The sequence below is a fragment of the Manis pentadactyla genome, chromosome 9, assembly GCF_030020395.1.
Source record: "Manis pentadactyla isolate mManPen7 chromosome 9, mManPen7.hap1, whole genome shotgun sequence".
Taxonomy (NCBI): domain Eukaryota; kingdom Metazoa; phylum Chordata; class Mammalia; order Pholidota; family Manidae; genus Manis; species Manis pentadactyla.
The window spans coordinates 47,146,508-47,174,284 of record NC_080027.1 but is presented as its reverse complement, the minus strand read 5'-3'; the positions used below and the strand labels follow the sequence as shown (position 1 = coordinate 47,174,284).

Below are 27,777 nucleotides of genomic sequence, written 5' to 3'. Positions count from 1 at the left end.
AAGGCAGCAGGTGTGTGAGTGAAGTCATCCTGGAGCCGCCAAAACAACTTGGCTGCCAGCTGGAGGACCAAGGGTCTCCAAGAGATGTCACGGAAGTAATGCTCAGCTCCCCCTTTCCGAATTCTCATCTACCAAGTCATGAGGTAGAACAAAGTGGTTATTGTTTTAAGCCACTAAATTTGGGGGTGGTATTTTTGCACAGTATTAATAGTCCTTCACAGAAAACTTTGCGCATGTTTCTGCCAAACAGAGGAACCCGTTTTAGCTCTGTACCCAATAATCCTATCTCCTTACACCTTCACTGTAGGCTCCTGGAAATGTTCACTGCATAAGTGGATTCCCATTTCTATTGAGACCAGTGATTCTCAAATACTAATGTACCTAAGAATTGCCTGGAAGTTACTAAAAATGCCAGTTCCTAGAACCCTCACCCAGATATTCAGATTCAGTAAGTTGGATGGGGGCTCAGGAATCTGTCTTTTGAAAAACACCCAAGCTATTCTGACGCTGGTGGTCCCAAACACACAGATGGAGAAGCATTCAGCAAAATGTGCCAGAGATGGCGAGGCTGTGAAGTAACCATGGCAGTGGGAACAGAGAGAAAGGAAGTAGCTGCTTTAACATACTCTTCCCTGGCCTCAGCTTCCAGTCCCATTTCTAGGCTTCTCACATTTGAATTATTAAGCTCTGCATCCAGTTAAAAACATCCTGTTACACTCTTCACAGAACTTTATCTTTTCCATTCTAGTGTCTCAACCCCCATGAGAAGCAGAACAGACATTTTACAGAGAAGGGACTAACTGATACGAAGCTTATCAAATGCAGCATGTCTGGGCATAGAGTATCTACAGCTCAGCCCTAGGCCTTGTCACTCTGAGGTCTTTATTTTAAAGACTACCAGATTCTTTAAGTCAGAAACACTGCCACCAGGAACGGTTTTCTTCACTATGATCATTACAATCAGGCTAACTGAGTAGGTGAGGACTGCTAACTGCCACAGCTTCCAGCAGCTTCTGGGCTTCCTCATCAAATGCCTCTTTGCACAACCTGAGAAAACAAGGAAACATCTCTTCCTGCATTCATTTTCCCCACAGTTCTTTACTGTCTCTGAAGGATTTATTTCAGGGGGAAACTGTTCAAGTAGAGAACAGTCACATGACATGGCTGAGGAGTGGGAAAGGAAACCAAGGGCCACAGGGAGGCAGATCCAGCAGTTGAATTTAAATGTAATATAGAGTAGAAAGAGAGAAATCAATTAAACTTTAAAGGATCCTCCAAGAGGCTTTTTCTAGTGAAGCAAAGTATTACTACTCATGATGATGCTGAGGACAGCTGACACATGCACACATTGTTTGCTACATGCTAAGCACTGTTCTTAACACCTCCTGTATAGACTCAAGTTGATTAATGCTCACAGTAACCCCATGGGTAGATATTATCATTTCAGCCATTTACAGATAAGGAAACCAAAACAGAGATTAGGGACTAGTGCCAGTTCAAATACCTAATAAGTGTCAAGGCCAGATTTCAAAGTCAGATAGTCTGGCTCTAAAGTTCTTGGTACTTAACCACAATGCCATGTTAAGTCTTTCAAAATGCAATGTTCTATAGGGAAAACACAACTAAGAGCCTTGAAAATACCAAGGCTCCACAGTCAGGCTGATCCTGAGGCCTGTAATACACCAGTGGCTCCCCAAGCCCTTGTTACAGGAAACTCGCCCCTGAGAAATCAGTGAAGACTTACCCTAGCACTTGTAATTCACATTCGGGAGACCTCTGGACTTCACATAATTACATAATGCCTTCACACCCTAAAGTATTCTGCGTCAGATTTATTTTTAACAGTTTTTGGTTGCTGCTAAGAGTAGAAGACAGATTTTGACAACAGAGAGGTCAAGCCACAGTATTTCAGCCTGCAGAAAGAGAGGCTCAAGATAAAATTAACTTTATCCCATTACCCTGAGCAAGCACACAAGAGATCTGTGAGCTGGGAGTGTAGGATAATACCAGAAACTTAAAAAAAGAGTGAGCACAATTCGAGTAAATTCAAAGAATATAAATACTTATAATATGATTACTAGATATGTATAGGTTGGATAAGTGCCTTCCCAAATCAGGAATTGCAAATTCATAATTGGAGTCCAGGGAATAAATAAAATATGGAAACACACTAAGGAAAACTATGAAGTAGTTGAATCCTTGAATATCATTAAGATGATAGCAACATAAGCAGATTTTAGAAATACGGAATTGAGTGTTTAAAAAGCAAGTATATAATTAGGCCTCCAGCACCATGCCATATGTAAAAATAAAAAGGCATTCACCAAAAAAAAGTAGTACATCTTTTACAAGGATACTCACAGTTCTATGGCATACTTCAAATACACTAGGTCACTTGCCTAGAGAGGGGAAAGAGAATGGTTAATGGAGATAAATAAACCAACTAACCAACCAACCAGTAGTCAATAGACGACTCTTGTGTAAAGCAACCATATAATACTATGAACTGAGAAATTGTGTCAAACTCAACCTTCTGCACCTGATGATGCCCCCAACCAACTAATTTTAATTTTCACCTTAAGTTTACCTAGCCATTCAACAACTGAGTGCCTGTATTGGTGCTGAGTATATAAACCTTATTTTTTCCCCCACATTAATTTTCACATGGAACTCACATTAATGTGATGGAGCAATAGTCTTATTACCTCATGTAAAAAGCACTGTGAGACATAAAAGGTTAACAAAAATTCATGAGGAAACATAACCATTCTAAATCTGCAGTTACTAGTCATAGTCTCAAAGCATAGAAAACAAAAACAGAACAAAGTGAAAGACACAAATCTACAATTATAATGGAGACTTTTAACATATTTTTCACAGTAATTGAGTTACCTGGAAAAAAAATCATTAAACTATAGATGGATCTGAACAACAGAATTAACGATCTTAATAAACTGATATAGAATACTGCAACCAACAGCTCTTCATGTTCTTTTCAAGTGCCTGTGAAACACAGATAAACACTGGCTACACACTGGGCCAGGAAGCAGACGTCAACAAATCCCAAACAATTGAGATCATAGACAGTGTGTTCTCAGACGCAAGTGCTAGAGGTTAAATATAAAGAGGTAGCAAGAAATGCCTCTACCTTTGAAAGTTAAGGAGTACCTTAACCCATAGGTTCAAGGAAAAATCATAAGGGAAGTTAAACACTTTAGACTCAAAAATGGAGAAACAACTGCACATACTACCAAAACTTGTAGGATGAAGTGGATGCAGTGATTTGAAGGAAAATCATAACCTTAAGTGTTTGAAAAGAAGAAATATTTATGAGCTAAGCAACCAACATATTAACATTATGTCGCATATCTTAGCAGTCACTAAGGCAATAAAAAGAAAAAAAATATAAGGGCAGAAAAGGAAAAATCCTATCATTCCCCAAATGATATGACTGTGTATCTAGAAAATCCAAATGAATCTACAAATAAGCAGTCAGAACCAACCAGAGAATGTGACAGTCTACTGGATATGAAACTAGCATACAAAATCCAACTGTGTTTTTATGTATATGGAATAAATGAGAAAACAAAAACAGCCATTTACAAGAACATTGGAATATAGCAAGTATTTACTAGAAGTTAAACAACAAAATAAAGGACTATGAAAAGGAAAAATTACTAAGCTTCATTGATAGATCTAAATAAATAAGGAGTATATCATTTTGATGTATCAGGACACTCCTTGATTTACAGATTTTATGCAATTCCAAACAAAATGCCAATATATAGGTAGGGATGTGGGAAGGTGCTTGTGCCTGCATGTGTAACTTGATAAGCTGATATTTAAATTTTTATTTGGAAATGCAAAGGGGAAGAAGGGCAAATATTCTTTTAAGAAGAAGATGGGAAGACTTGCTCTACTGGACCTCGGGGCTCATTACAGAGCTGTATTAAATCAGTACATTGCTGGGACAAGGAAATTACAAACAGGACAATGGAAAAGAATTGAGAACACTCAGCAATAGAGTCATGCACCAAAGAAGACTTCATTTATAACAAAGGTGGCCTTGCCAAACAGAAGAGAAAAAGTTTCAATAAATTTTGTTGAAAAAGTGATTATCCATATAGGAAATAAATTAGACTGTATCTCCCAACCATATTTTTAAAAGCTAAAGTCCCAAAAGCTTTATAACTTGTCTTTTACATTTAGAAGAAAATAGAATGTCTTTCTAACCACAGGGAAATATTCCCTAAACAATTACAAAAGACACTAACAGTGAAGGAAGAATCTAACTACGCTACACTTAAGTTCTTTATTTCTGGAAAAGACACCATAAAGAGTAAAAAAAGCCCAAGTTATTGTCACATACATTAAGTGGTAGGGGTTCATAACCAGAATATACTGTAGGTGAAAAAGAACCCTACAAATCAGTAAGGGAAAAAGTAGCTTGCCTTTTGGAAAATGGACAAAATAATTGAAAAAGAACTTTACAAAAGAGGAAATCCAAATGGCTATTAAACATATGAAAAAGGGTTGAACCTCTCTTTAATCAGAGAAATATAAGTTAAAACCACAATGAGATACCAAAACATCCACCCAACTGGATAAATTATTTAAATTAAGTCAGACAACGTGAGTGAGAATAGAGAATAGAAACTCTTTCTTTTTCCCTCCCCAAGAATAGGAACTCTTACACGCTGCCAAAAGTAGAATAAATTGGTACAATCCTTTTGACAGTACCTGATAAATTTGAAGACATATTCCCCACAGTGTAACAAATCCACTCCTAATTATTCACCCTTCATAAAGGTCTACATACATGCCTCAGAATTCATATATTAAAATATTCATAGCAGCATTAGCAAGAAAAGAAATGAAAATGACCCAAAAGTCCATCTACAATAGAATATAGTCTGTGATATGGTCATTCACTGGAATATTTTATGGTAATAAAGATGAATTAACTACAGCTGTGTAAAACAACCAGATGACTCTTAAGTCATAACATTGATTTAAAAAATCATAGCACAAAAGAATACCTAGACTATGATTCTTGATATGTTTCTACATATGTAAAAATCAAAATCAGGCAAATGTCAACAATATTTTGTTTAGGATAAGATACACTCAAGGTCACTGCACAGAAAAACCAATTAATGATGGCCACAAAAGTCAGGCTAATGGTCACTTCTTAGGCAGGACGGATAAAGTGATATGTTAGAGATGATTGGGGGGAATTTAGTTTACTAGGGAAAGCCAATTTACTGACCTGGATGAGGTTATACATACGTTTGATTTTTTTAAATATTAGTTTTATTCACTTATCTGTGTTTTATATTTCACAATGAAAATGTTTAGAAGATGATTTGGCAGATCTTAAAAATATCAGAAGAGAAAAATAAAAATTACAGAATGAAAATGACATTAGAAGAAGCAAAAAATAAACCTGCTGAAAATACAGAGGAATATGGAGGATGGGTTAGAGAAAAATCGAGCAAAAGGAGAACGAGTTTTAAAAAATTAGAAAAAATATTAAAGCAGACAGACAAAAGCAATCCAATGTAAGGGTAATGAATCTCAAAAATATTAAATAGATCAGCAGAAATTAAAGAAAAGCAGAGCCTACAAAAATAAACACAATCTACAGATTGAAATGGCATACCATTTCCCCAGAAAAATATTAATAAGAAAATTCAACATAGGACATATTATTGTACCTAAAGAGCAATTCGGACATCCAGGCAAATAAACTAAAAGTATTTTTCACCAATAAGGACCCTATGAGGAACAATCAACTAGTTTCAGACTTTTCTGTAACTAGATTCAGTGCTACCAGGGATTTCTTTAGAACTCTTTCTATAAAACTCTCAGAAGAAGGATGACCAAAATATGAACAGACAGGCTGCAATTCAAGTTCATAGAAAAATAAGACATTCTCAGATACACAAAGAGGCAAGGGATGAGCACCCATGCTCCCCATTTTGAAGGAAGATGGGCCAACGGCCCACATGCCACAGCTAATAGTACATGGGCCCTACCATCCACAGGCACCTGGAATGGCCATTCAAATACTAAAAAGATTCCAATGCTGCGTCCCCTCATCTCCTCCTTGTCTCTGTACCTTAGCAGGGCATTCTGGTCACTACATGCAGCGATCTCCTGAAATCGTTCATTAGTATCTGGCCACCTCCTGAGTAATGATTAGGATGAAAGGGTAAGTTACATATAACTTTTGAAATTTCAGGAGACTACATCTTGACCAACCCTGGGCATGATGATTTCTCTATCAGCAACTCCAGGCCAGCCTGATTGGTACACCCTCCATGGAGGCAGGCCAGCCAAAAAGGGTCAATAGAGTTCAAATCTAATTCAGGGTCAGACACCTGGAGCCTCCTTTGGACTGACAAGGTCCTAGATCATGAGAAAAATCATCACTTGGTTGAGCATATTGCTCAACGAGTCCCCCTACTAGCCAAGGTGTGGAATATAATGGGTTTCTGTAAATATTGCAAAACTGCTTTTGTTCCTCTCCCACCTGACCCCTCGAGAGTAAAGGCCTGGGTGCAAGTGGGGGATGATTGGAGAGAAAGTGAAGTAATAGACACCAGAACTGTTATAGACATTAGTTATAGACACTAATTTCAGGGCTGTGTGGGAAGGGCAGTGACACCAATACCTGGGGAAAGAACATCTTAGAACCTGAGAGCTGCAGGGAATGGAGAGAACAATTAATGATTTCTTTTTTCCTCTGGGCCCAATACTGCCACCTGGCAAAACAATTATGTGGTTTGCTTGAGTCAAGTAGTAGCTTTGGTGGGCAACCCAACCCACTGTCTGGGTTATCATGCTGTCCACAAGCTATGAAAATACCATCTCATGTGGACATGGGAGGTCCTGAACTATTCTGCTGTGCTTGATGCCCCCAAATGTGGACCCCTATCATACGTGTACCAACACAGCAACTGGTACAACCTTGCTTCCATCTGATACAGCTTTGTAAGCTTCTTGTGATGCCTGAACAACTTGGGTTTTGCTATATGGCTAACAAGGCATCTGTAACTACTCAGTGACACTGCCCACCTGACGTAACCAAACTTACATAATGGTGACCCAAGTCACATATAACAAATCCCCCACTGGAGTGACCTATGTTCCTTCAGGTTATGTTTATACACGTAGAAGTTCGAACAACTGAATGTCTCTTTATTGGGAATGGGTTGTGTTTGGCTGATTTTTTGCCCCCTCTATTTACTGCCAATGATTCCAAGGTCAGCCAGTCATTCTAAACTCCCTTTCATGAGCTGTCATGGTAACGAGGCCTACTGGTCCTCCTTGGGTCTTACTCAGTTGGCTGAATCCAGGACCCTAAGGGCATAGAAATCAATACTGGAATTTAACTTCATCCTGTGCTTGGAGTCTTGTTGATAGTGGCCTTGACTAAATAGTGTAAAGGACAAAGTAAACAGATTGGTCCAGCCTTCGTCAGTCAGATTGATGAGAGTGGTCAGTGGAGTGTCCTATCCATGTGAAAATTAACCAAGACTGTAATGGGTAGAAAAAAGGGGTGGGTATTGATGGGAGACATTCTTCCATGGGAATTTCACTCTTCTACATGTTTGGCTGACAAAAAATGCAAGGCCCTGACCACCCTTCACCTGGGGCATTTTCCAGGTGTGCATACACTGAGTCACTTGGAGGGAAGAGGAAATGTCTCCCTCCAGGACAGAGAGCAGGCCTGCTTACTGTCCACTGTAAAACGGTGGGCTCCCCAAACTCAGTGTTTCTCTCCTGGCATGCAACTCACTGCATGTGCAGGCGTCTATCCAGGCGCTCCCTCCTCATGGACCCTGTGGGGCAAGAGGGACAAAGAAAACTGGCACAAACATGCTAATGCTTATGTTCTGTGCCATGAATATTAAAGTCCTCTGTCTCACAGAATTCTGTATTTCCTGCCAGAATCCATGAAACTTTTTAGGTTGTAAGCAGGATAAAATTTAATTTCAGACTCAACAGTTATATCATCATAATTGTTGTGATAAAAATATATAAACAGTCAATAGAAACAGAAAAAGCAGCACTTTCTTGGAAAAGTCAAAGCGATACATCATATCGTCTGGGCTTCCAACATACAACGTTCTTGATAACAAGACCAATAATTTATGATGTGCAAGTAAAACTGTACTAGGCATTATCAGTTCAAGATTTAAAAAGGAAATAAAAAATCTACAAAATATATGATTGAACATAAAAAAGTACTCAGAACAAATGACAAGATTTTATTAGATTGCAAGATCCTTGAGAGCATAGGTAGCATTTTTCTGGATAGATGATTAGTAAAATCTTTGATTTAAAAAGAAAAATAAATTCAGGGACAAATGGACTATCTGAAGGGGATGATGGAACATGGAAGACCTCAATCAAGTACCACTTACCTAACATATCAATTGTCCAGGGTACTAAGGAGGTGTCAAAGAAATATGAACTATGCTTTCTAAACTAATGTAATATACATTGATCCCATATATTTGAAATTCAGATTTTCATTTCTGAGAATAATTTACCTTCTAGCCCCATTTACTTTTCATGCTTTCTCCATATACTAAATTTCTTCTAGCCCTGGGAGCCACCAAACAGGTATCATTTGGTAATGAAAACTGAACTCGCCCAAGCCTCTGAATGTTACAGTTTGGATGTCTCAAAGCCTCACACAGAATTTTAATTCCATCATCCTGCAAGTCATTGTTCCCAAGGTCCAGGGTCCACAGGTTTGGGTTGTTCAAAATAGCAGAAGCCAGATCCAGACAACGTGTACTAGTAAGAATACAGCCCATCAATCTATAGGAAATATAAAAGAGGAGACGTTTAGTTGTGAAGCTTAAAGATGCCCTGATAGCTGAGCCTTATTTCTGACCCTTTCTGTCTACCATGCAGGACACATATAGGAAGGTCTAACATTACCAGCAGAAACAGATAGTACTTCTCACTGAGGAAAAAGACCAGCGAATAAAACTGTTTCTTCTCAGGTTTCTCATCAACCCTCCTAGATTTTCTCCCACCTATTCTCCAACCATACACATTTACTTTTTTCCAAATAAATAAATGACACCTATTCTCAGTCTCCTTCTTTTCTCTCTCCTTTCCTTTTGCCTAAGGTATCTGCACATAACAAAATCCCCTTCAGCTTTCAACATAAAGTAATTCAATCTCCTCTGTCCTGCTCCTTGTGCCTTGGGACTTCTGCCATATCTTTGTAACAACATATGGACTATGTTATAGTTGGCTTTATACTTGTTTCCCTGTCACCAGCATTTCTGAGTTACCTGAGGTCAAAAGCATCACTTTAGCAATAACCATTAGTCCCTCAGCATCTAGCTCACATGTGTCATAAATACTGGTGGGGAGAACTGGCCTGAACTGCACAGAGGCTATGAAGGTAGCAGAGAAAGCACACATTTGTCTATGTGTTCACAGCAATGCTAAGGAGAGAAAGTGGCTAAGCAAATGTTTTGTGTGTACAGGTCACTTAGAAATCATATGTCTGTAGCTGTACTGAAGGTGTTGGATTTACTAATAATTTCCATTAGTGAGATTTTGTCTTCCAGTCGAATAATGATCAAGGAAGCTTCAGAGAATCACATCATAACTCATTTCATATGTTTTCCTAAATGAAGTACTGGTGCTTGTTAGACCCAAGAGTTCAATCACCTTAGTGTTTACAGATATGACAACCAACTATTAAATTCATTTAGAAATTTGGTTATTGTGAGTCAGTCCAGTGAAGCCAAACACCTCTGGGTCTAGAATCTTGGCTTTTTAGTTCTAAAACACAGCACGGGGGTTAGTCCCTTAATGACTCTCCAAGGCTACTAGTTCCATAGGAGGCCCTAGTGGGAAAGTGGGAACCAATATTGCTAGTGACACTGTATCTTGTTTCAGTGTAGCCACAATATTTATACAATGATATATTAAACTTATTGAGCCATTAAATAATAAGATATCATATATAAGTAGTTAAATGTGTTTAACACTGAAACACTATCGTGTGAAAAGGAAACCTCAAAGTTATGTCCATACAGTAGCCACAACTACATATACACATACCGTATACATGTATGTATGCCCATTCACAGAGTAAGAGAGAATATAATAGGAATAAAAACTGGTATTTAAGAATGACTGGATTTTTGGATATTTTAAAATATTCCCCTCCTAGTTTCTTTAAGAGTTGAATTAATTATTAATCTAATTTAAGAAATAAAAATTAGTAGAGCACAATTCTAGTTTCATGGATGTAAAGTAGAGGACACACATTACACTCACTGGGTCACAGTGAAGTAAAAAATTAAATGGCTACTGTTCAGCCTGATGTCTCTGGTCCCCACTACCTGAAGGAAGTTGATTTTAATAACTGGAGTAACTGTTTAAGAAAAATATGATGGACAGACTTCCCAGGATGTCTAAGGCAGGAGGAGAGAGAGGTAATCAGCTGTGTATTCTTCTCTGACAGATACTCAGCTCCCAGCTTTTCTTTCCATACCAATCCCCTGCCCTCACAGTAGTTAAGGCTATGCAAAAGTAAGGTTACAGAAAACTTACTCCAGGTGCTGAAGATCACAGCATGGATGCCAAAAGACATCACACAGGAGCATCACTCCATTATCGTGTAGCTGGTTAGACCCGAGATCCAGATGCGTCAGGCTCTTGTGTAGGAGAGAGGATGACAGGTGTTCACTGCTAAGAGCAGTGAAATGGCAATGCCTCAGCCTAGAGGAAGAACAATATGAGGAAAGATGGGATCATATCAAAATAGAAGTGATATTTCCATTCAGTAGGGAAAATATGTATTATACCACAAATGATTTTGGGACAACAGACCTGACATGTCAGGGGAAATAAGTTTAAGCCTTCTAATGAAATAAATCAGGAATAACTAAATATATAAATGTTAAAAATGTTAAAAATGGTGAAAAAAAACCACACAGAGAAGAGTAAAGTGGCAGAGCCACCATCAATCCAGACCCAAGCCCTTACCCCATCCCATTTCCCTAACCCTCCCTCATCCCAACAGGTTAGGCATTCTTGGAAGCCCAAATGCTCCATCCCCTTTGCTGACGGCTCAGCCATGAGTGTCCCTGCACACTACCTGCCAGCCACTCTGCCTGCTCAGCCAAGCAGCATCAGACTTTAATGCCCAGCAGGTAGAGGAAGGCTTTCCAAGCTCTCTTGACCCTATCTTAGCCCAACTGGGGAGGTTCCCAGGAGAGCCACCTCTAAGAGGTCCTTCCTCCTCACAGATGACCCAGCCCAGTGCCACATGCCCTAGCACCCTGCCATGACCATGCACCATTACACCCCACTGCAGTATACTGCAAGATGGTACACTCTGACACCATGTACCACCCTAGAGCCCCAGGACCGCTGCACCCACCCTGTTAGCAAAGCAGCGTGGCCATCACTGCAGGGAAGGCAGAGGGCAAACCATCCACAATGACCCCAACAGAATGAAGCTCCCCTGCTCCACTCACAAAGGGCCAGCCAAGGAAAACTTCCATCCTTGGTGGACTGAGATAAACCACTGCCAGCAGACAGAAAAGTGGGCCCACCCATAGCCCACCAACAGCAACTGGGGCTCCACTGCAAAGGAGAACCAGGCACTGGAGAGGAAAGAGTCTTGAGCTTCTGGGCACCACAGGACACCTTCTTCATAAAGCCATTACTCTCTAGACCAGGAAACACAGAAGATCTATCTAATACAAAGGAAGAAACACAGAAACCCTGACAAAATGAGGAGGCAGAAGAATATTTTCCAAACAAAAATACAGGATAAGACACCAGAAAGAGGGCTAAGTGAAATGGAGATCACCAATCTTCTTGATAAAGATTTCAAAGTAACAGTTATAAATATGCTCACTGATCTGTGGAAAAGTATTGACAATCTCAGAGGATTTCAACAGAGATATGAGTTAAAATAATAGAAGGGTTAAAATAAAATAGAAGAGTTAAAGATAAAAGAGCCACTCTGAGCTGAAGAATACTGTAACTGAAATGAAAAGTACAATGGAGAGAATGAATAATAGATTGCTGCAAGTAGAGAAGACAATCAATGAGATGGAAATTAGAGAAAAGGAAAACAATGAAGCTGAGGAACAGAGAGAAAAAAACAATAAAGAAATTAGAAATGAGAGGATACTAAGAGAGCTGTGTGACAATGAAATGAAACAATATTTGCATAATAGGGGGTATCAGAAAGAGAAAACAGAGACAAAGGAGCAGAAAGTCTCTTAGAAGAAATAATTGCTGGAGATGTCCCCAGTCTGAGGAAGGAAATAGATACCCAGGTCCTGGAAACTCAGAAATCCCCTAACAAAAGGAACCCAAGGAAGACAATATGAAGACATAATCAAAATCACAAAGATTAACAGTAAGGAGAGGGTATTGAAAGCAGCCAGAGATAAAAGATTACATATAAGAGAAAACCCATCAGGCTATCAGCAGATTTCTCAGTAGAAAATTTACACACTAGAGGGAGTAGCATGAAATATTTAATATACTGAAACAGAAGGACCTACCAAAAATTCCCTACCCAGCAAGATTATCATTCAAATTTGAAGAACAGATTAAATATTTCCCAGAGAAATGAAACCTGAAAGAATTTGCAACCACTAAACCCACATAACAGGATATGTTAAAGGGACTTCTGTAGATGGAGATGTTCGTAAGCCTAATTAGTTTTTACCAGTGAAAATAAACCCACAATAAAGTTAGTACACCAATTAGCAAGCACGTACAAAATTAAAACAAAAGTAATAAAACCAACTGTACATAAAATCAGTCAAGGGATACACAAAAAAAGAAGTACTTTTAGATTGTGTTTGAAACAGAGCAATCATCAACTTAACATAGACTATTATAAAGTTGGAAACTATCCATGAACCTTACAGTAACCACAAACCTAAAGCCTATTAATACAGAAAAAAATTTAAAAAGAGAAATCCAACCACAATACTAAAGAAAATGATCAAATAGCAAGAGAAGAGTATAAGGGAAGAAGAAAGGAACAGAAAGGAACTACAAAAACAGCCAGGAAACAAATAAGAAAATGGCAGCAAGTATATACTTATCAATAATTACCTTAAATGTAAATGGACTGAATACACCAATCAAAAGACATAGGGTGGCAGAATGGATAAAGAAACAAGACTTATCTATTTATTGCCTACAAGAGACTCATTTCAGATCTAAAGACATACACAGATTGAAAGTGAAGGAATGGAAAAAGATATTTCATGCAAATAGTAGAGAGAAAAGAGCAGGATTATCAGTACTTATATCAGACTAGATTTCAAAACAAAGACAGTAACAAGAGACAAATAAGGACATTACACAATGATAAAGATGTCAGTCCAATAAGAGGACATAACCATTACCAACATCTATGTACCCAACATAGGAGCACCTAAATATGTAAACCAAACATTAACAGAATAAAGAGGAAAATATACTGCAACTTGTACGTATTAGGAGACTTTAACAAACCACACACATCAACAGACTGATCAACCAGGCAGAAAATTAAAAAATAAATAAACACTGAACAACACATTATATCAGATGGACTTAACACAAACCGACAGAACTTTCCACCCAAAAGCAGTAGGATACACATTTTTCACAAGTGTACATGGAGGGTTCTCCAGAATAGATCACATGTTAGGTTACAAAAAGAGCCTCAATAAATTTAAAAAGATTGAAATCATGTCAAGCAACTTCTCAGACCACAATGGTATGAAACCAGAAATAAATTACAAACACACACAAAAAGCCCACCAACAAATGGAAGCTAAACAACATACCTCTAAATATTCAGTGGATCAATAGGCAAATCACAAGAGAGATCAAGCAATACATGGAGACAAATGAAAACAAAAATACAACAGTCCAAAATTTGTAGGACACCACAAAAGCGGTTCTAAGAAGGAAGAACACTGCAGTACAAGAAACATGAACAATCCCTAAAAGACTGTCTGAACTCACAATTAAAGAAACTATAAAAAGAATAGCAAATGAAACCCAAAGTTACTAGAAGAAGGGACATAATAAAGACCACAGCAGAAATAGAGAAGAATAAAACAATGCCAAAAAAAATCAATGAAATCAAGAGTTGTTTCTTTGAGAAAATAAACAAAATAGACAAACCCCTAGCCAGAACTGGCAAGAAAAAAAAGAAAGTACACAAATAAACAACATTAAAAACAAAAAAGGAATAGTCACAAAGGATGCCAGAGATATACAAGGAATTATTAGAAAAGTATATGAAAAATTATATTCCAGTACACTTGACAATTAAGAAAAAAAGGACAAATTCCTAGAAAAATACAACCTTCCAGAGGCGGAGCCAACATGGCGGCGTGAGTAGGACAGTGGGAATCTCCTCCCAAAAACATATATACTTTTAAAAATACAACAAACACAACTAGCCCTAAAAGAGAGACCAGAAGATGCAGGACAGTGGCCAGACTGCAGCTACACCAGCGAGAGCCCAGCGACTGGTGAAAGGGGTAAGATACAAGCCCCGGCCCTGCGGGACCCGAGCGCCCCTCCCCCCAGCTCCCGGCGGGAGAACAATAGGCAGAGCGGGAGGGAGACGGAGCCCAGGACTGCCGAACACCCAGCCCCAGCCATCCGGGCCAGAGCGCAGACACAGTATATGCCCAGGGGGCCCTGGATACTGGGAGAACAGGGAGTAAGACCTCTGAGCGGGTGCTGAAGCTGATGCCCCTGTGACAAAGAAAAGCGGGGGCTTTTTGAAAGTCTTAAAGGGACAGGGACTTAACAGCTTGACGGAAAAAACCCAGGTCACAGTACAGCAGCTGGAAATTACAGGGAAAACCGGGTGCACTAACCCCCTGGGCAACAGCTCTGAGACCCCTCACGGAGGCAAACAGTCAAGCAGCCCCCCCATCCATCACCCCACTGGGCGCTGCGAAAACAGAGAAGCAGCCTGAGACAAATTCCGCCCACAGAAAGGGAAATTTCTCCCTCCCGGCCAGGCAAGACACAAAGACCCACTCTACATGCAATTACCCAACACAAGCCACTAGGGGTCGCAGTTGCCCCAGTAAAGAAAGGCCAGTAGTAAGTGAAAATTTTGGCCCTCCCAGCTGACAGTCAATAGCACCTGTCAACATGAAAAGGCAAAAAAATATGATCCAGACAAGACTAACCCAGACAGCTTCAGCATCTGCTACATCTTCCCCTGAGAAGGAATCTGGGGAGATAGATTTAGCCAGTCTACCTGAAAAAGAATTCAAAACAAAAGTCATAACCATGCTGATGGACTTGCAGAGAAATATGCAAGAACTAAGGAAGGAGAATTCAGAAATAAAACAAGCTCTGGAAGGACTTCAAAACAGAATGGACGAGATGCAAGAGACCATTAATGGACTAGAAAACAGAGAACAGGAACGCAGAGAAGCTGATGCAGAGAGAGATAAAAGGATCTCCAGGAATGAAAGAATTTTAAGAGAGCTGAGTGATCAATATAAAAGAAATAATATAAGAATCATAGGCATTCCAGAAGAAGTAGAGAGAGAAAAGGGGATAGAAAATGTCTTTGAAGAAATAATTGCTGAAAATTTCCCCAAACTAGGGGAAGAAATGGCCTCTCAGACCACAGAGGTACACAGAACTCCCATGACAAGGGATCCAAGGAGGGCAACACCAAGACACATAATAATTAAAATGGCAAAGATCAAAGACAAGGACAAAGTATTACAAGCAGCCAGAGAGAAAAAAAAGGTTACCTACAAAGGAAAACCCATCAGGCTATCATCAGACTTCTCAACAGAAACCCTACAGGCCAGAAGAGAATGGCATGATATACTTAATGCAATGAAACAGAAGGGCCTCGAACCAAGACTACTGTATCCAGCACGAATATCATTTAAATATGAAGGAGGGATTAAACAATTCCCAGACAAGCAAAAGTTGAGGGAATTTGCCTCCCACAAACCACCTCTACAGGGCATCCTACAGGGACTGCTCTAGATGGGAGCACTCCTAAAAAGAGCACACAACAAAACACCCAACATATGAAGAAGGGAGGAGGAGGAATAAGAAGGGAGAGAAATAAAGAATCATCAGATTGTGTTTATAATAGCTCAACAAGCGAGTTAAGTTAGACAGTAAGACAGTAAAGAAGCTAACCCTAAACCTTTGGTAACCACAAACTTAAAGCCTGCAATGGCAATAAATTCATACCTTTCAAAAATCACCCTAAATGTAAATGGACTGAATGCACCAATCAAAAGACACAGAGTAATAGAATGGATAAAAAAGCAAGATCCATCCATATGCTGCTTACAAGAGACTCACCTCAAACCCAAAGACGCGCACAGACTTAAAGTCAAGGGATGGAAAAAGATATTTCAAGCAAACAACAGAGAGAAGAAAGCAGGTGTTGCAATTCTGGTATCAGACAAAACAGACTTCAAAATAAAGAGAGTAACAAAAGACAAAGAAGGACATTACATAATGATAAAGGGCTCAGTCCATCAAGAGGATATAACCATTATAAATATATATGCACCCAATACAGGAGCACCAACATACCTGAAACAAATATTAACAGAACTAAAGGAGGAAATAGAATGCAATGCATTCATTCTAGGAGACTTCAACACACCACTCACTCCAAAGGACAGATCCACCAGACAGAAAATAAGTAAGGACACAGAGGCACTGAACAACACACTAGAACAGATGGACCTAATAGACATCTACAGAACTCTACATCCAAAAGCAACAGGATACACGTTCTTCTCAAGTGCACATGGAACATTCTCCAGAATAGACCACATACTAGGACACAAAAAGAGCCTCAGTAAATTCCAAAAGATTGAAATCCTACCAACCAACTTTTCAGACCACAAAGGCATTAAACTAGAAATAAACTGTTCAAAGAAAGCAAAAAGGCTCACAAACACATGGAGGCTAAACAACACGCTCCTAAATAATCAATGGATCAATGACCAAATCAAAATGGAGATCCAGCAATATATGGAAACAAATGACAACAACAACACTAAGCCCCAACTTCTGTGGGACGCAGCAAAAGCAGTCTTAAGAGGAAAGTATATAGCACTCCAAGCATATTTAAAAAAGGAAGAGCAATCCCAAATGAATGGTCTAATGTCACAACTATCAAAATTGGAAAAAGAAGAATAAATGAGGCCTAAGATCAGAAGAAGGAGGGACATAATAAAGATCAGAGAAGAAATAAATAAAATTGAGAAGAATAAAACAATAGCAAAAATCAATGAAACCAAGAGCTGGTTCTTCGAGAAAATAAAGAAAATACATAAGCCTCTAGCCAGACTTATTAAGAGGAAAAGAGAGTCAACACAAATCAACAGTATCAGAAATGAGAAAGGAAAAATCACAACAGATCCCGCAGAAATACAAAGAATTATTAGAGACTACTATGAAAACCTATATGCTAACAAGCTGGGAAACCTAGGAGAAATGGACAACTTCCTAGAAAAATACAACCTTCCAAGACTGACCCAAAAAGAAACAGAAAATCTAAACAGACCAATTACCAGCAACGAAATTGAAGCGGTAATCAAAAAACTACCAAAGAAGAAAACCCCCGGGCCAGATGGATTTACCTCGGAATTTTATCAGACATACAGGGAAGACATAATACCCATTCTCCTTAAAGTTTTCCAAGAAATAGAAGAGGAGGGGATACTCCCAAACTCATTCTATGAAGCTAACATCACCCTAATACCAAAACCAGGCAAAGACACCACCAAAAAAGAAAACTATAGACCAATATCCCTAATGAACGTAGACGCAAAAATACTCAACAAAATTTTAGCAAACCGAATTCAAAAATACATCAAAACCATCGTACACCATGACCAAGTGGGATTCATCCCAGGGATGCAAGGATGGCACAACATTCGAAAGTCCATCAATATCATCCACCACATCAACAAAAAGAAAGACAAAAACCACATGATCATCTCCATAGATGCTGAAAAAGCATTTGACAAAGTTCAACATCCATTCATGTTAAAAACTCTCAGCAAAATGGGAATAGAGGGCAAGTACCTCAACATAATAAAGGCCATCTATGAAAAACCCACAGCCAACATTATATTGAATAGCGAGAAGCTGAAAGCATTTCCCCTGAGATCGGGAACTAGACAGGGATGCCCACTCTCCCCACTGTTATTTAACATTGTACTAGAGGTCCTAGCCACGGCAATCAGACAAAACAAAAAAATACAAGGAATCCAGATTGGCAAAGAAGAAGTCAAACTGTCACTATTTGCAGATGACATGATACTGTACATAAAAAACCCTAAAGACTCCACCCCAGAACTACTAGAACTGATATCGGAATACAGCAAAGTTGCAGGATACAAAATCAACACACAGAAATCTGTGGCTTTCCTATATACCAACAATGAACCAACAGAAAGAGAAATCAGGAAAACAACTCCATTCACAATTGCATCAAAAAAAATAAAATACCTAGGAATAAACCTAACCAAAGAAGTGAAAGACTTATATTCTGAAAACTACAAGTCACTCTTAAAAGAAATTAAAGGGGACACTAACAGATGGAAACGCATCCCATGCTCATGGCTAGGAAGAATTAATATCGTCAAAATGGCCATCCTGCCCAAAGCAATATACAGATTTGATGCAATCCCTATGAAACTACCAGCAACATTCTTCAATGAACTGGATCAAATAATTCAAAAATTCATATGGAACCATCAAAGACCCCGAATAGCCAAAGCAATCCTGAGAAAGAAGAATAAAGTAGGGGGGATCTCACTCCCCAACTTCAAGCTCTATTATAAAGCCATAGTAATCAAGACAATTTGGTACTGGCACAAGAACAGAGCCACAGACCAATGGAACAGACTAGAGAATCCAGACATTAACTCAGACATATATGGTCAATTAATATTTGATAAAGGAGCCATGGACATACAATGGCGAAATGACAGTCTCTTCAACAGATGGTGCTGGCAAAACTGGACAGCTACATGTAGGAGAATGAAACTGGACCATTGTCTAACCCCATATACAAAAGTAAACTCAAAATGGATCAAAGACCTGAATGTAAGTCATGAAACCATTAAACTCTTGGAAGAAAACATAGGCACAAACCTCTTAGACATAAACATGAGTGACCTCTTCTTGAACATATCTCCCCGGGCAAGGAAAACAACAGCAAAAATGAACAAGTGGGACTATATTAAGCTGAAAAGCTTCTGTACAGCAAAAGACACCATCAATAGAACAAGAAGGATCCCTACAGTATGGGAGAATATCTTTGAAAATGACACATCCGATAAAGGCTTGACGTCCAGAATATATAAAGAGCTCACACGCCTCAACAAACAAAAAACAAATAACCCAATTAAAAAATGGGCAAAGGAACTGAACAGACGGTTCTCCAAAAAAGAAATACAGATGGCCAACAGACACATGAAAAGATGCTCCACATCGCTAATTATCAGAGAAATGCAAATTAAAACTACAATGAGGTATCACCTCACACCAGTAAGGATCACTGCCATCCAAAAGACAAACAACAACAAATGTTGGCGAGGCTGTGGAGAAAGGGGAACCCTCCTACACTGCTGGTGGGAATGTAAACTTGTTCAACCATTGTGGAAAGCAGTATGGAGGTACATCAAAATGCTCAAAACAGACTTACCATTTGACCCAGGAATTCCACTCCTAGGAATTTACCCTAAGAATGCAGCAATCAAGTATGAGAAAGATCAGTGCACCCCTATGTTTATCGCAGCACTATTTACAATAGCCAAGAATTGGAAGCAACCTAAATGTCCATCAATAGATGAATGGATAAAGAAGATGTGGTACATATACACAATGGAATACTACTCAGCCATAAGAAAAGGGCAAATCCAACCATTTGCAGCAACATGGATGGAGCTGGAGGGTATTTTGCTCAGTGAAACAAGCCAAGCAGAGAAAGAGAAATACCAAATGATTTCACTCATCTGTGGAATATAAGAACAAAGGAAAAACTGAAGGAACAAAACAGCAGCAGAATCACAGAACTCAAGAATGGACTAACAGGTACCAAAGGGAAAGGGACTGGGGAGGATGGGTGGGTAGGGAAGGATAAGAGGGGGGGAGAAGTAGGGGGGTATTAAGATTAGCATCCATAGCGGGGTGTGAAAAGGGGAGGGCTGTACAACACAGAGAAGACAAGTAGTGATTCTACAACAGGTTGCTACGCTGATGGACAGTGACTGTAAAGAAGTATATAGGGGGGACCTGGTATAGGGGAGAGCCTAGTAAACAAAGTATTCGTCATGTAAGTGTAGATTAATGATTAAAAAAAAAATGCAGTTCCTATGTGGTGACCTCTAATGAGTTCTACACAATGATATAAAGGACATATAAAAGTGTAGGCAAAGGGTCTGTTTGTGTTTATACAGAGGATCAAAGCCTAATTTGGCTACCCCGAAAATGAACTAAGAAATGATATGAAAGAGAACTTCCAACATCAGCACTCTCGGGAAGACTCATGCCAGAAGATGATCATCAAAAAACCCCAACAAAGATCCACGCACTGCTACAGCTGTAGATGCACTCATCCCACCAGCTCCTGGACTTGCCATGGGAATGAAGGAGATATCTAAGCTGGCCTGTGCATACAGTAAAACAACAAATTTGACTGGATCTATACTGTTGGAACTCAACCAAGAATTAGGAGAAGTGCAAATTGTAGCGCTCCAAAATCTTACAACTACAGACTATTTACTGTTAAAAGAACATATGGGATGTGAACAGTGCCCAGGAATGGGTTGTTTTAATTTGTCTGATTTTTCTCAAACTACTCAAATTCAGTTAGATAATAACCATCATATCATTGATAAGTTTTCACAAATGCCTAGGGTGCCTAACTGGTTTTCTTGGTTTCACTGGAGATGGCTGGTAATTACAGGTATGCTTTGGTTATGTAACTATACTCCTATTATGTTAATGTGTGTGCACAATTTAAGTAGTAGCTTAAAATCTATACATGCTGAAGTTACTCTACAAGAAGATATGTCAAAGAAATAATCAATCTTCCCATGTTTTCTCCCACCTGCTACTTCTATAGCTTTTCTTCTTTCTTCCTAATTACAACGAATTCTTAAATAGAATTCGTGCCTCATATCAAATTTACCGAGTATCATAACTCCTCCAAGTGGTAAAGATACCTCAAGACAAATGCTGGGCATAGAAGCCACAGGGCATAAATATGCAAAGAAATAAAAAGCTAACCATTTCAAACAATAAGGCTTCTCTCTCACTTACCAACTTAACATTTCCCTGTATGGCCCCGGAAGATGACTGGTTAGCCAGAGACGGGTAAGATTCCTCAAGGGAGGAACAACCTAAGACAGGCACAGTCGCAGGGGGGTCATCAGGTGAGAAATTGGGGATCAACAGAGGTGAGGCTTAGAACCTCACCCCCCCTGTTCTGAGAGAAATCTTCTGCATATGTGGATGTTTTATTGCCCTTGTCTAGCTTGGATTAACACATAGTCTACAGGCACACACCTGATCATCTACATTTGCTCTCTTACAACACTAAACTATGTTTTCTACCTTTATGTTGTATCTACCTACCACTTCAGCATCTTATTAAAAATAATAAAGAGAGAAATGTGGTATCCACATATAAATCAAGTATAAAAATCAAATGTGTATTCATATTTGAACTGTTTATAGTTCATAATGCATGAGCAAAACCAAAAGTTTCTGTGATGACTGCCCTTGTACTGTTCACCATGTAACTTATTCACTATGTAAGAATTTGTTCTCCATGTAAGAACTTGTTCGTTATGCTTCAGAAGATTGGAGACTGACGAAAATTAGGCTTGGGGTGGATTAATGATTGTGCATTGAGCATTGACTCCCCTATACAGAATTTTATTGTTGTTAACAACCATTTGATCAATAAATATGAGAGATGCCCTAACAACAACAACCAAGAAAAAGTACACACTTCCAATTGTAAAATAAATAAGCAACCGGGATGTAACGTATAGCATAAGGAATATAGTCAAAATATTGTAACAACTTGGTATGGTGATAGCTGGTACTTAGAATTATCATGTATATAAATGTTGAATCACTGTGTTGTACACCTGAAAAAAAAAAAAAGAAATAGTTGACTGTGGGAACATTGACACCACAGCTATTCGCTGTCCCAGAAAGACTAGATGTGCAACCAGAGGAACTTAGTGAAGGCAAATTGATTGACAGGGATGACTGACGTGGCTCTGGCGAAAAGGATGAAGATGTCCCAGGGGAAGAGATGCCAACAAAAACATCACATTGAAGGAACCCCCAGAAATATTTCACCACTTTGAAAGCACAAGGGATGAAATGTTCAAAGGTGATCTAAACTTAGAAAGGAATATGCTAATTCATCAATGCATAGAAAAGACTTCATTCCATATCCTAAGTTATGTGACTAGAAGGTGGCAAGCACTGTCCTAACGACTCTTGATAATTTTTTCCCCAGATTTATTGAGGATTTATTGTCACATTTTTAATAGACAAATTGTACTATATTTACAGTAAGTAAATGTTGATTTAATAATAAAAAAAAATACAACCTTCCAAGACTGATGTAATAATAAACATAAAATCTCAACAGACCAATTACCAGTAACAAAATTGAACTGGTAATCAAAAAACTCCCAACAAACAAAATCCCAGGACCAGATGGCTTCATCAAACATTTAAAGAAGAGCTAATACCCATCCTTCTTGAAGTATTCCAAAAGTACAAGGGAATACTTTCAAACTCACTCTACAAGGCCAGCATCACTCTAATACCAAAACCAGACAAAGACACTACAAAAAAAGAAAATTTTAGATTAATATCCCTGATAAACATAGATGCAAAAAATCAACAAAATATTAGATGCCAAATTCAAAAATACATCATAAGTATCATCCATCTTGACCAATTGGAATTTATTCCAGGGATGCAAGGATGGTGCAATATTCATAAATCAATCAATATCATACACCACAGTGACAAAAAGAATGATAAAAATGGCATGATCATCTAAATAGATACTGAAAAAGTATCTGACAAAAATCAACATTCATTCATAAGAAATCTCAACAAAATGGGTATAGAGGGTATGTACCTCAACACCATAAAGGCCATACATGACAAACCCACAACTAACATCATACTCAATGTGAAAAAGCTGAAAGCTTTTCCTTTAAGATCAGGAACAAGACAATGATGTCCACTCTCACCACTTGTCATTCAACATAGTACTGGAGGTCCTAGCCATGGCAATCAGACAACACAAGAGATAAAAGGCATCCAAGTGGGTAAGGAAGAAGTCGAACTGTCACTATTTGTAGATGACATGGTATCACATATAGAAAATGCTTAAGACTCCATTCATAAATGACTAAAAGAACTATTAGAACTAATAACTGGATTTAGCAAAGTTGCAGGATACAAAATTAATATATAGAAATCAGTTATATTCCTATATACTAACAATAAACTAGCAGAAAGAGAAACAAGGAAAACAACTGCAGTTACAAATGCAATAGAAGCAATAAAATATCTAGGAATAAACCTAACAAAGGAGGTGAAAGACCTATACTCTGGAAACTATAAGACACTCAAGACACAAATTGGAGAAGACAAAAATAAGTGGAAATCTATCCTATGCTCATGGATAGGAAGATTTAATATTGTCAAAATGGCAATCTTGCCCAAATAATTTACAGATTCAATGTAATCCCTATCAAAATACCAATGGCATTTTTCAATAACCTAAAGCAAATAATCCTAAAATTCATATGGAACCACAAAAGACCCCAAATAGCCAAAGCCATTCTGAGAAAGAATAAAGCTGGGGGTATTACACTACCTGACTTCAACCTATACTGCAAAGCTACAGTAATCGAAACAGTATGGTACTGGCACAAGAACAGACCCATAGATCAATGGAACAGAAGAGAGAGTCCAGACATAAACCCATGAATATATTGTCAATTAATATATCATAAAGGAGCCGTGAATATGCAATGTGGAAAAGACAGCCTCTTCAATAACTGGTTTGGGGAAAACTGGACACCTACATGCAAGATATTGAAACTGGATTGTTGTCTAACTCCATACACAAAAGTAAACCTGAAATGGATCAAAGACCTAAATATAAGACATGAAACCATAAAACTCTTAGAAGAAAACATAGGCAAAAATCTCTTGAACATAAGCATGAGCAATTTATTCCTGGACACATCTCCTCAGGCAAGGGAAACAAAAGCAAAACTGAACAAATGGGACTACATCAATCAAAAAAGCTTCTGTACAGCAAAGGACACCTTCAGCAGAACAAAAAGGCATCCTACAGTATGGGAGAACATATTCGTAAATGACTTACCCAATAGGGGTTAACATCCAAAATATATAATAAGCTCACATGCTTCAACACCCTAAAAACAAGTAACCAGATTAAAAAATGGGCAGAGGATCTGAACAGACACTTCTCCAAAGAAGAAATTCAGATGGCCAACAGGCACATTTAAAGATGCTCCACATCACTAATTATCAGGGAAATGCAAATTAAAACCACAATGGGATATCACCTCAACAAGTTAGGATGGCCAACATCCAAAAGACAAGGAACAACAAATGCTGGTGAGGATGTGCAGAAAGGGGAACACTCCTACAATGCTGGTGGGGATGTAAATTAGTTCAACCATTATGGAAAGCTACATGGAGGTTCCTTAAAAAACTAAAAATAGAAATACCATTTGACCCAGTAATTCCACTCCCAGTAATTTACCAAAAGAAAACAAGATCTCTGATTCAAAAAAGACACATGCACCCCTATATTAATCACAGCACTATTTATAATAGCCAAGATATGGAAGCCACCTAAGTGTCCATCAGTAGATGAATGGATAAATAAGTGGTATATATACACAATGGAGTATTATTCAGCCACTGGAAAAAAATCCCCCCATTTGCAACAACATAGATGGAGCTAGAGGGTATAATGCTCAGTGAAATAAGTCAGGTGGAAAAAGATAAGTACCAAATGATTTTATTCATTTGTGGAGTATAACAGCAAAGCCAAACTGAAGGAACAAAACAGCAGCAGACTCACAGACTCCAAGAAGGATCAAATGGTTGCCAAAGGGGAAGACTGGGGAGGGTTGGTGGGTTGGGAGGGAGGGAGAAGGGGATTAAGGGGGCACTACAATTAGCAATCACAATATAGGTAGGTCACAGGGAAGGGAGTACAGCATGGAGTAGACAAGTAATGACTCTATCACTTCTTACTATGGTGATGGACAGTGACTGCCATGGGGTAGGGGGAAGACTTGATAATATGGGTGAATGTTGAAACCACAATGTTGTTCATGTGAAACCTTCATAAGATTGTATATCAATGATACCTTAATTAAAAATAAAAATAAAAAAATAAAATATAAAAGCATGTGATATAATTTGCAAATTTCTGGATAAACACATGTGAACAAAAGTGAAATAAAATGCAGTTCATTTAAGAAGCAAAACTCAGAAATGGTGAAAACATCAAGAAAATATTTTTAACTGGAAATATATTACATGCCCCATAGTATTTTTGTTCATCATCTATTTTACTCTTATCCTTTCCATACTGTTTAGTTTGAGCTTCTCAAGCTTTCTTCTTAATTAATGCTAACTAATAGAATTTAGGTACGTACCTCCTAATTCTGATTAGGAAGCTGAAACCTCAACCTCATAAAAGGAAAATATTACCTCTTTCCCCTCTACTACAAAGAAAAGCAGATGGTGTTACAAGTCAGAAAATATTTGTAAGAATAGTTATGCTTTGCTTTATTTTTGTTTTATCATGACAAGGGAATAAGACCCCTGGACTTCAGAAATTATTACTATGTTTTTTAAAAACAGCCCTTAAGTACTATTTAAGTCCATAATTTAGATCAATTTTTTTATTTTATGATGTATCACTCTTACATTATTCAAGTTGATATTCCTGAATTCTTAAAGATTACATATATTGAAAAGATTCTGTCACATCAGAAAGAAGATCATTGACCCTCTCCTCTCATATGCATATGGTAGTAAAAAAATCTAACTCTTGTTTCTGGTTTTATTCAGAGTTGAAAGGTCTTGTCTTAATTATATTAACATACATAACAAAAATCACCAGTGATTCAATCAAAAGCTGACAGCTGAGTATTGTGGCTCCAAACTTATCCCTAAACATGGGCCAACAAAACAGAGGAGACACATTAATGTACACCTGGGTCCTACTGGAGAACTGACCCAACTATCTCTCAACAGTACCACTAAAATAATGCCCTTGGCTGAAAGTTTCCAAGCCCCTTAAAACTAAGCAAATTATAATTTATATTTTTTGTTGTTGCTCTTATTGAATGCTATCTGTGGCTCTTACCAGGTGTCTGGTGTATGGTCCATACGGTGGCCCTGGATGGGCTAATCAAGAAAGAATACTCCTAGGGGCATTCTTCAGGTGGCTATCTGGTGGTACCAACAACTCCTTCCTGGACCTCTGTAACCCCAGTGGCACAGCACAGGCAAACTAGGAGAGATTCTGGGCACAATTAGACATGACTAGCATGTCTAAGGTTTTTGTTTTTCCCCTTACTTGTTCAATATATTTTTAAGAACTACCCTAATATGGGGCCCACAATATGGAAAAAATTATCAAGACAAGCAAAGTAGATTTTTCCCCCTTCTTGATGGGAACCTTTAGGAAATACTACAGTGAAATATTCACATGACAGTGACTGTGTGTACCTTTCCAATATGCTCATGCAAGGGCTGGTATGAATCTCCCAGCAACTTAGTTTTCTAAAGTACTTTGTTTCTAAATTAGCAAAGTTCCTACAGTAATGAGGATCATATTTTGTGAAGTAGTCTGACAAAGACTGACAAAGACCTAATTTATCAACACTTTCACTGTCTACATCATCTAGAATCTGGGGAGAGGAAAACATCAAAATCCAATTCTTCAATATTAAGGTCAGCATGATCCATGCACAGAACCAGACTAATGTGGATGGTCAACTGTCCACAGCTCTTATAACAGGAGGTCTAAAGCAAACATAAAACTGAACTTCTGCATGAAATGTTAAAAAGAGGTCTATAAGACTGTGGTTGATTACCCCACAAAAGTTGCCCCAGTGGGAGAACATCCAGGCCTACATAATGTAGTATTTGATGATTGCAATGCTCTGATAAGTTCTGCCAAAACACTTGACATACTGGTGCAAGAAACCCTACTGGCTGACCCAGGCAGATGGCTTCCTGTTTAAAAGCCTAGTAAATGGGTCTACATGAAAGTATATTAGTGGAAGGCATTGTTGAAACCTCAACTGATGAAAGAGACCTCATTAAGTTCTTGCTGATCCATCAAGTGCCAAGGCATTGTCTTGGATCCACGGCTCCCACTATAAGAAACATCTTTCTCTGCATTTAACAGCTTTTTGTAACAATGTTTTACTTTTGGAGGACACAATGACCTCCTTCTCACCTGGTTCCAGGCCAGAGGCTGCAGGTTACAGGAAATTCCTGAAACTACTTCACAGATGACAAAACCAATACCCAAACCGGGCCTGACAACTTTCAACACACGTTCAAGAATTTTCCAGAGAACAGTTCTGGAGAGGATTAAAGATGGCAGCATGAGAGGTGAGACAGAGG

General features: G+C 38.5%; 1 protein-coding gene across 1 annotated transcript; it reads right to left on the bottom strand.

Moving 5' to 3' along the window:
* Positions 1-911: 911 nt before the first annotated feature.
* On the bottom strand, positions 912-27,777 carry LOC118914646 (NACHT, LRR and PYD domains-containing protein 14-like). Its single transcript, XM_057507297.1, is given in 6 exon segments — positions 912-1,047; positions 1,745-1,891; positions 1,893-1,913; positions 8,665-8,835; positions 10,597-10,764; positions 26,507-27,777. Coding segments are annotated over 6 exon segments (666 nt in total). The 5' UTR covers positions 26,530-27,777.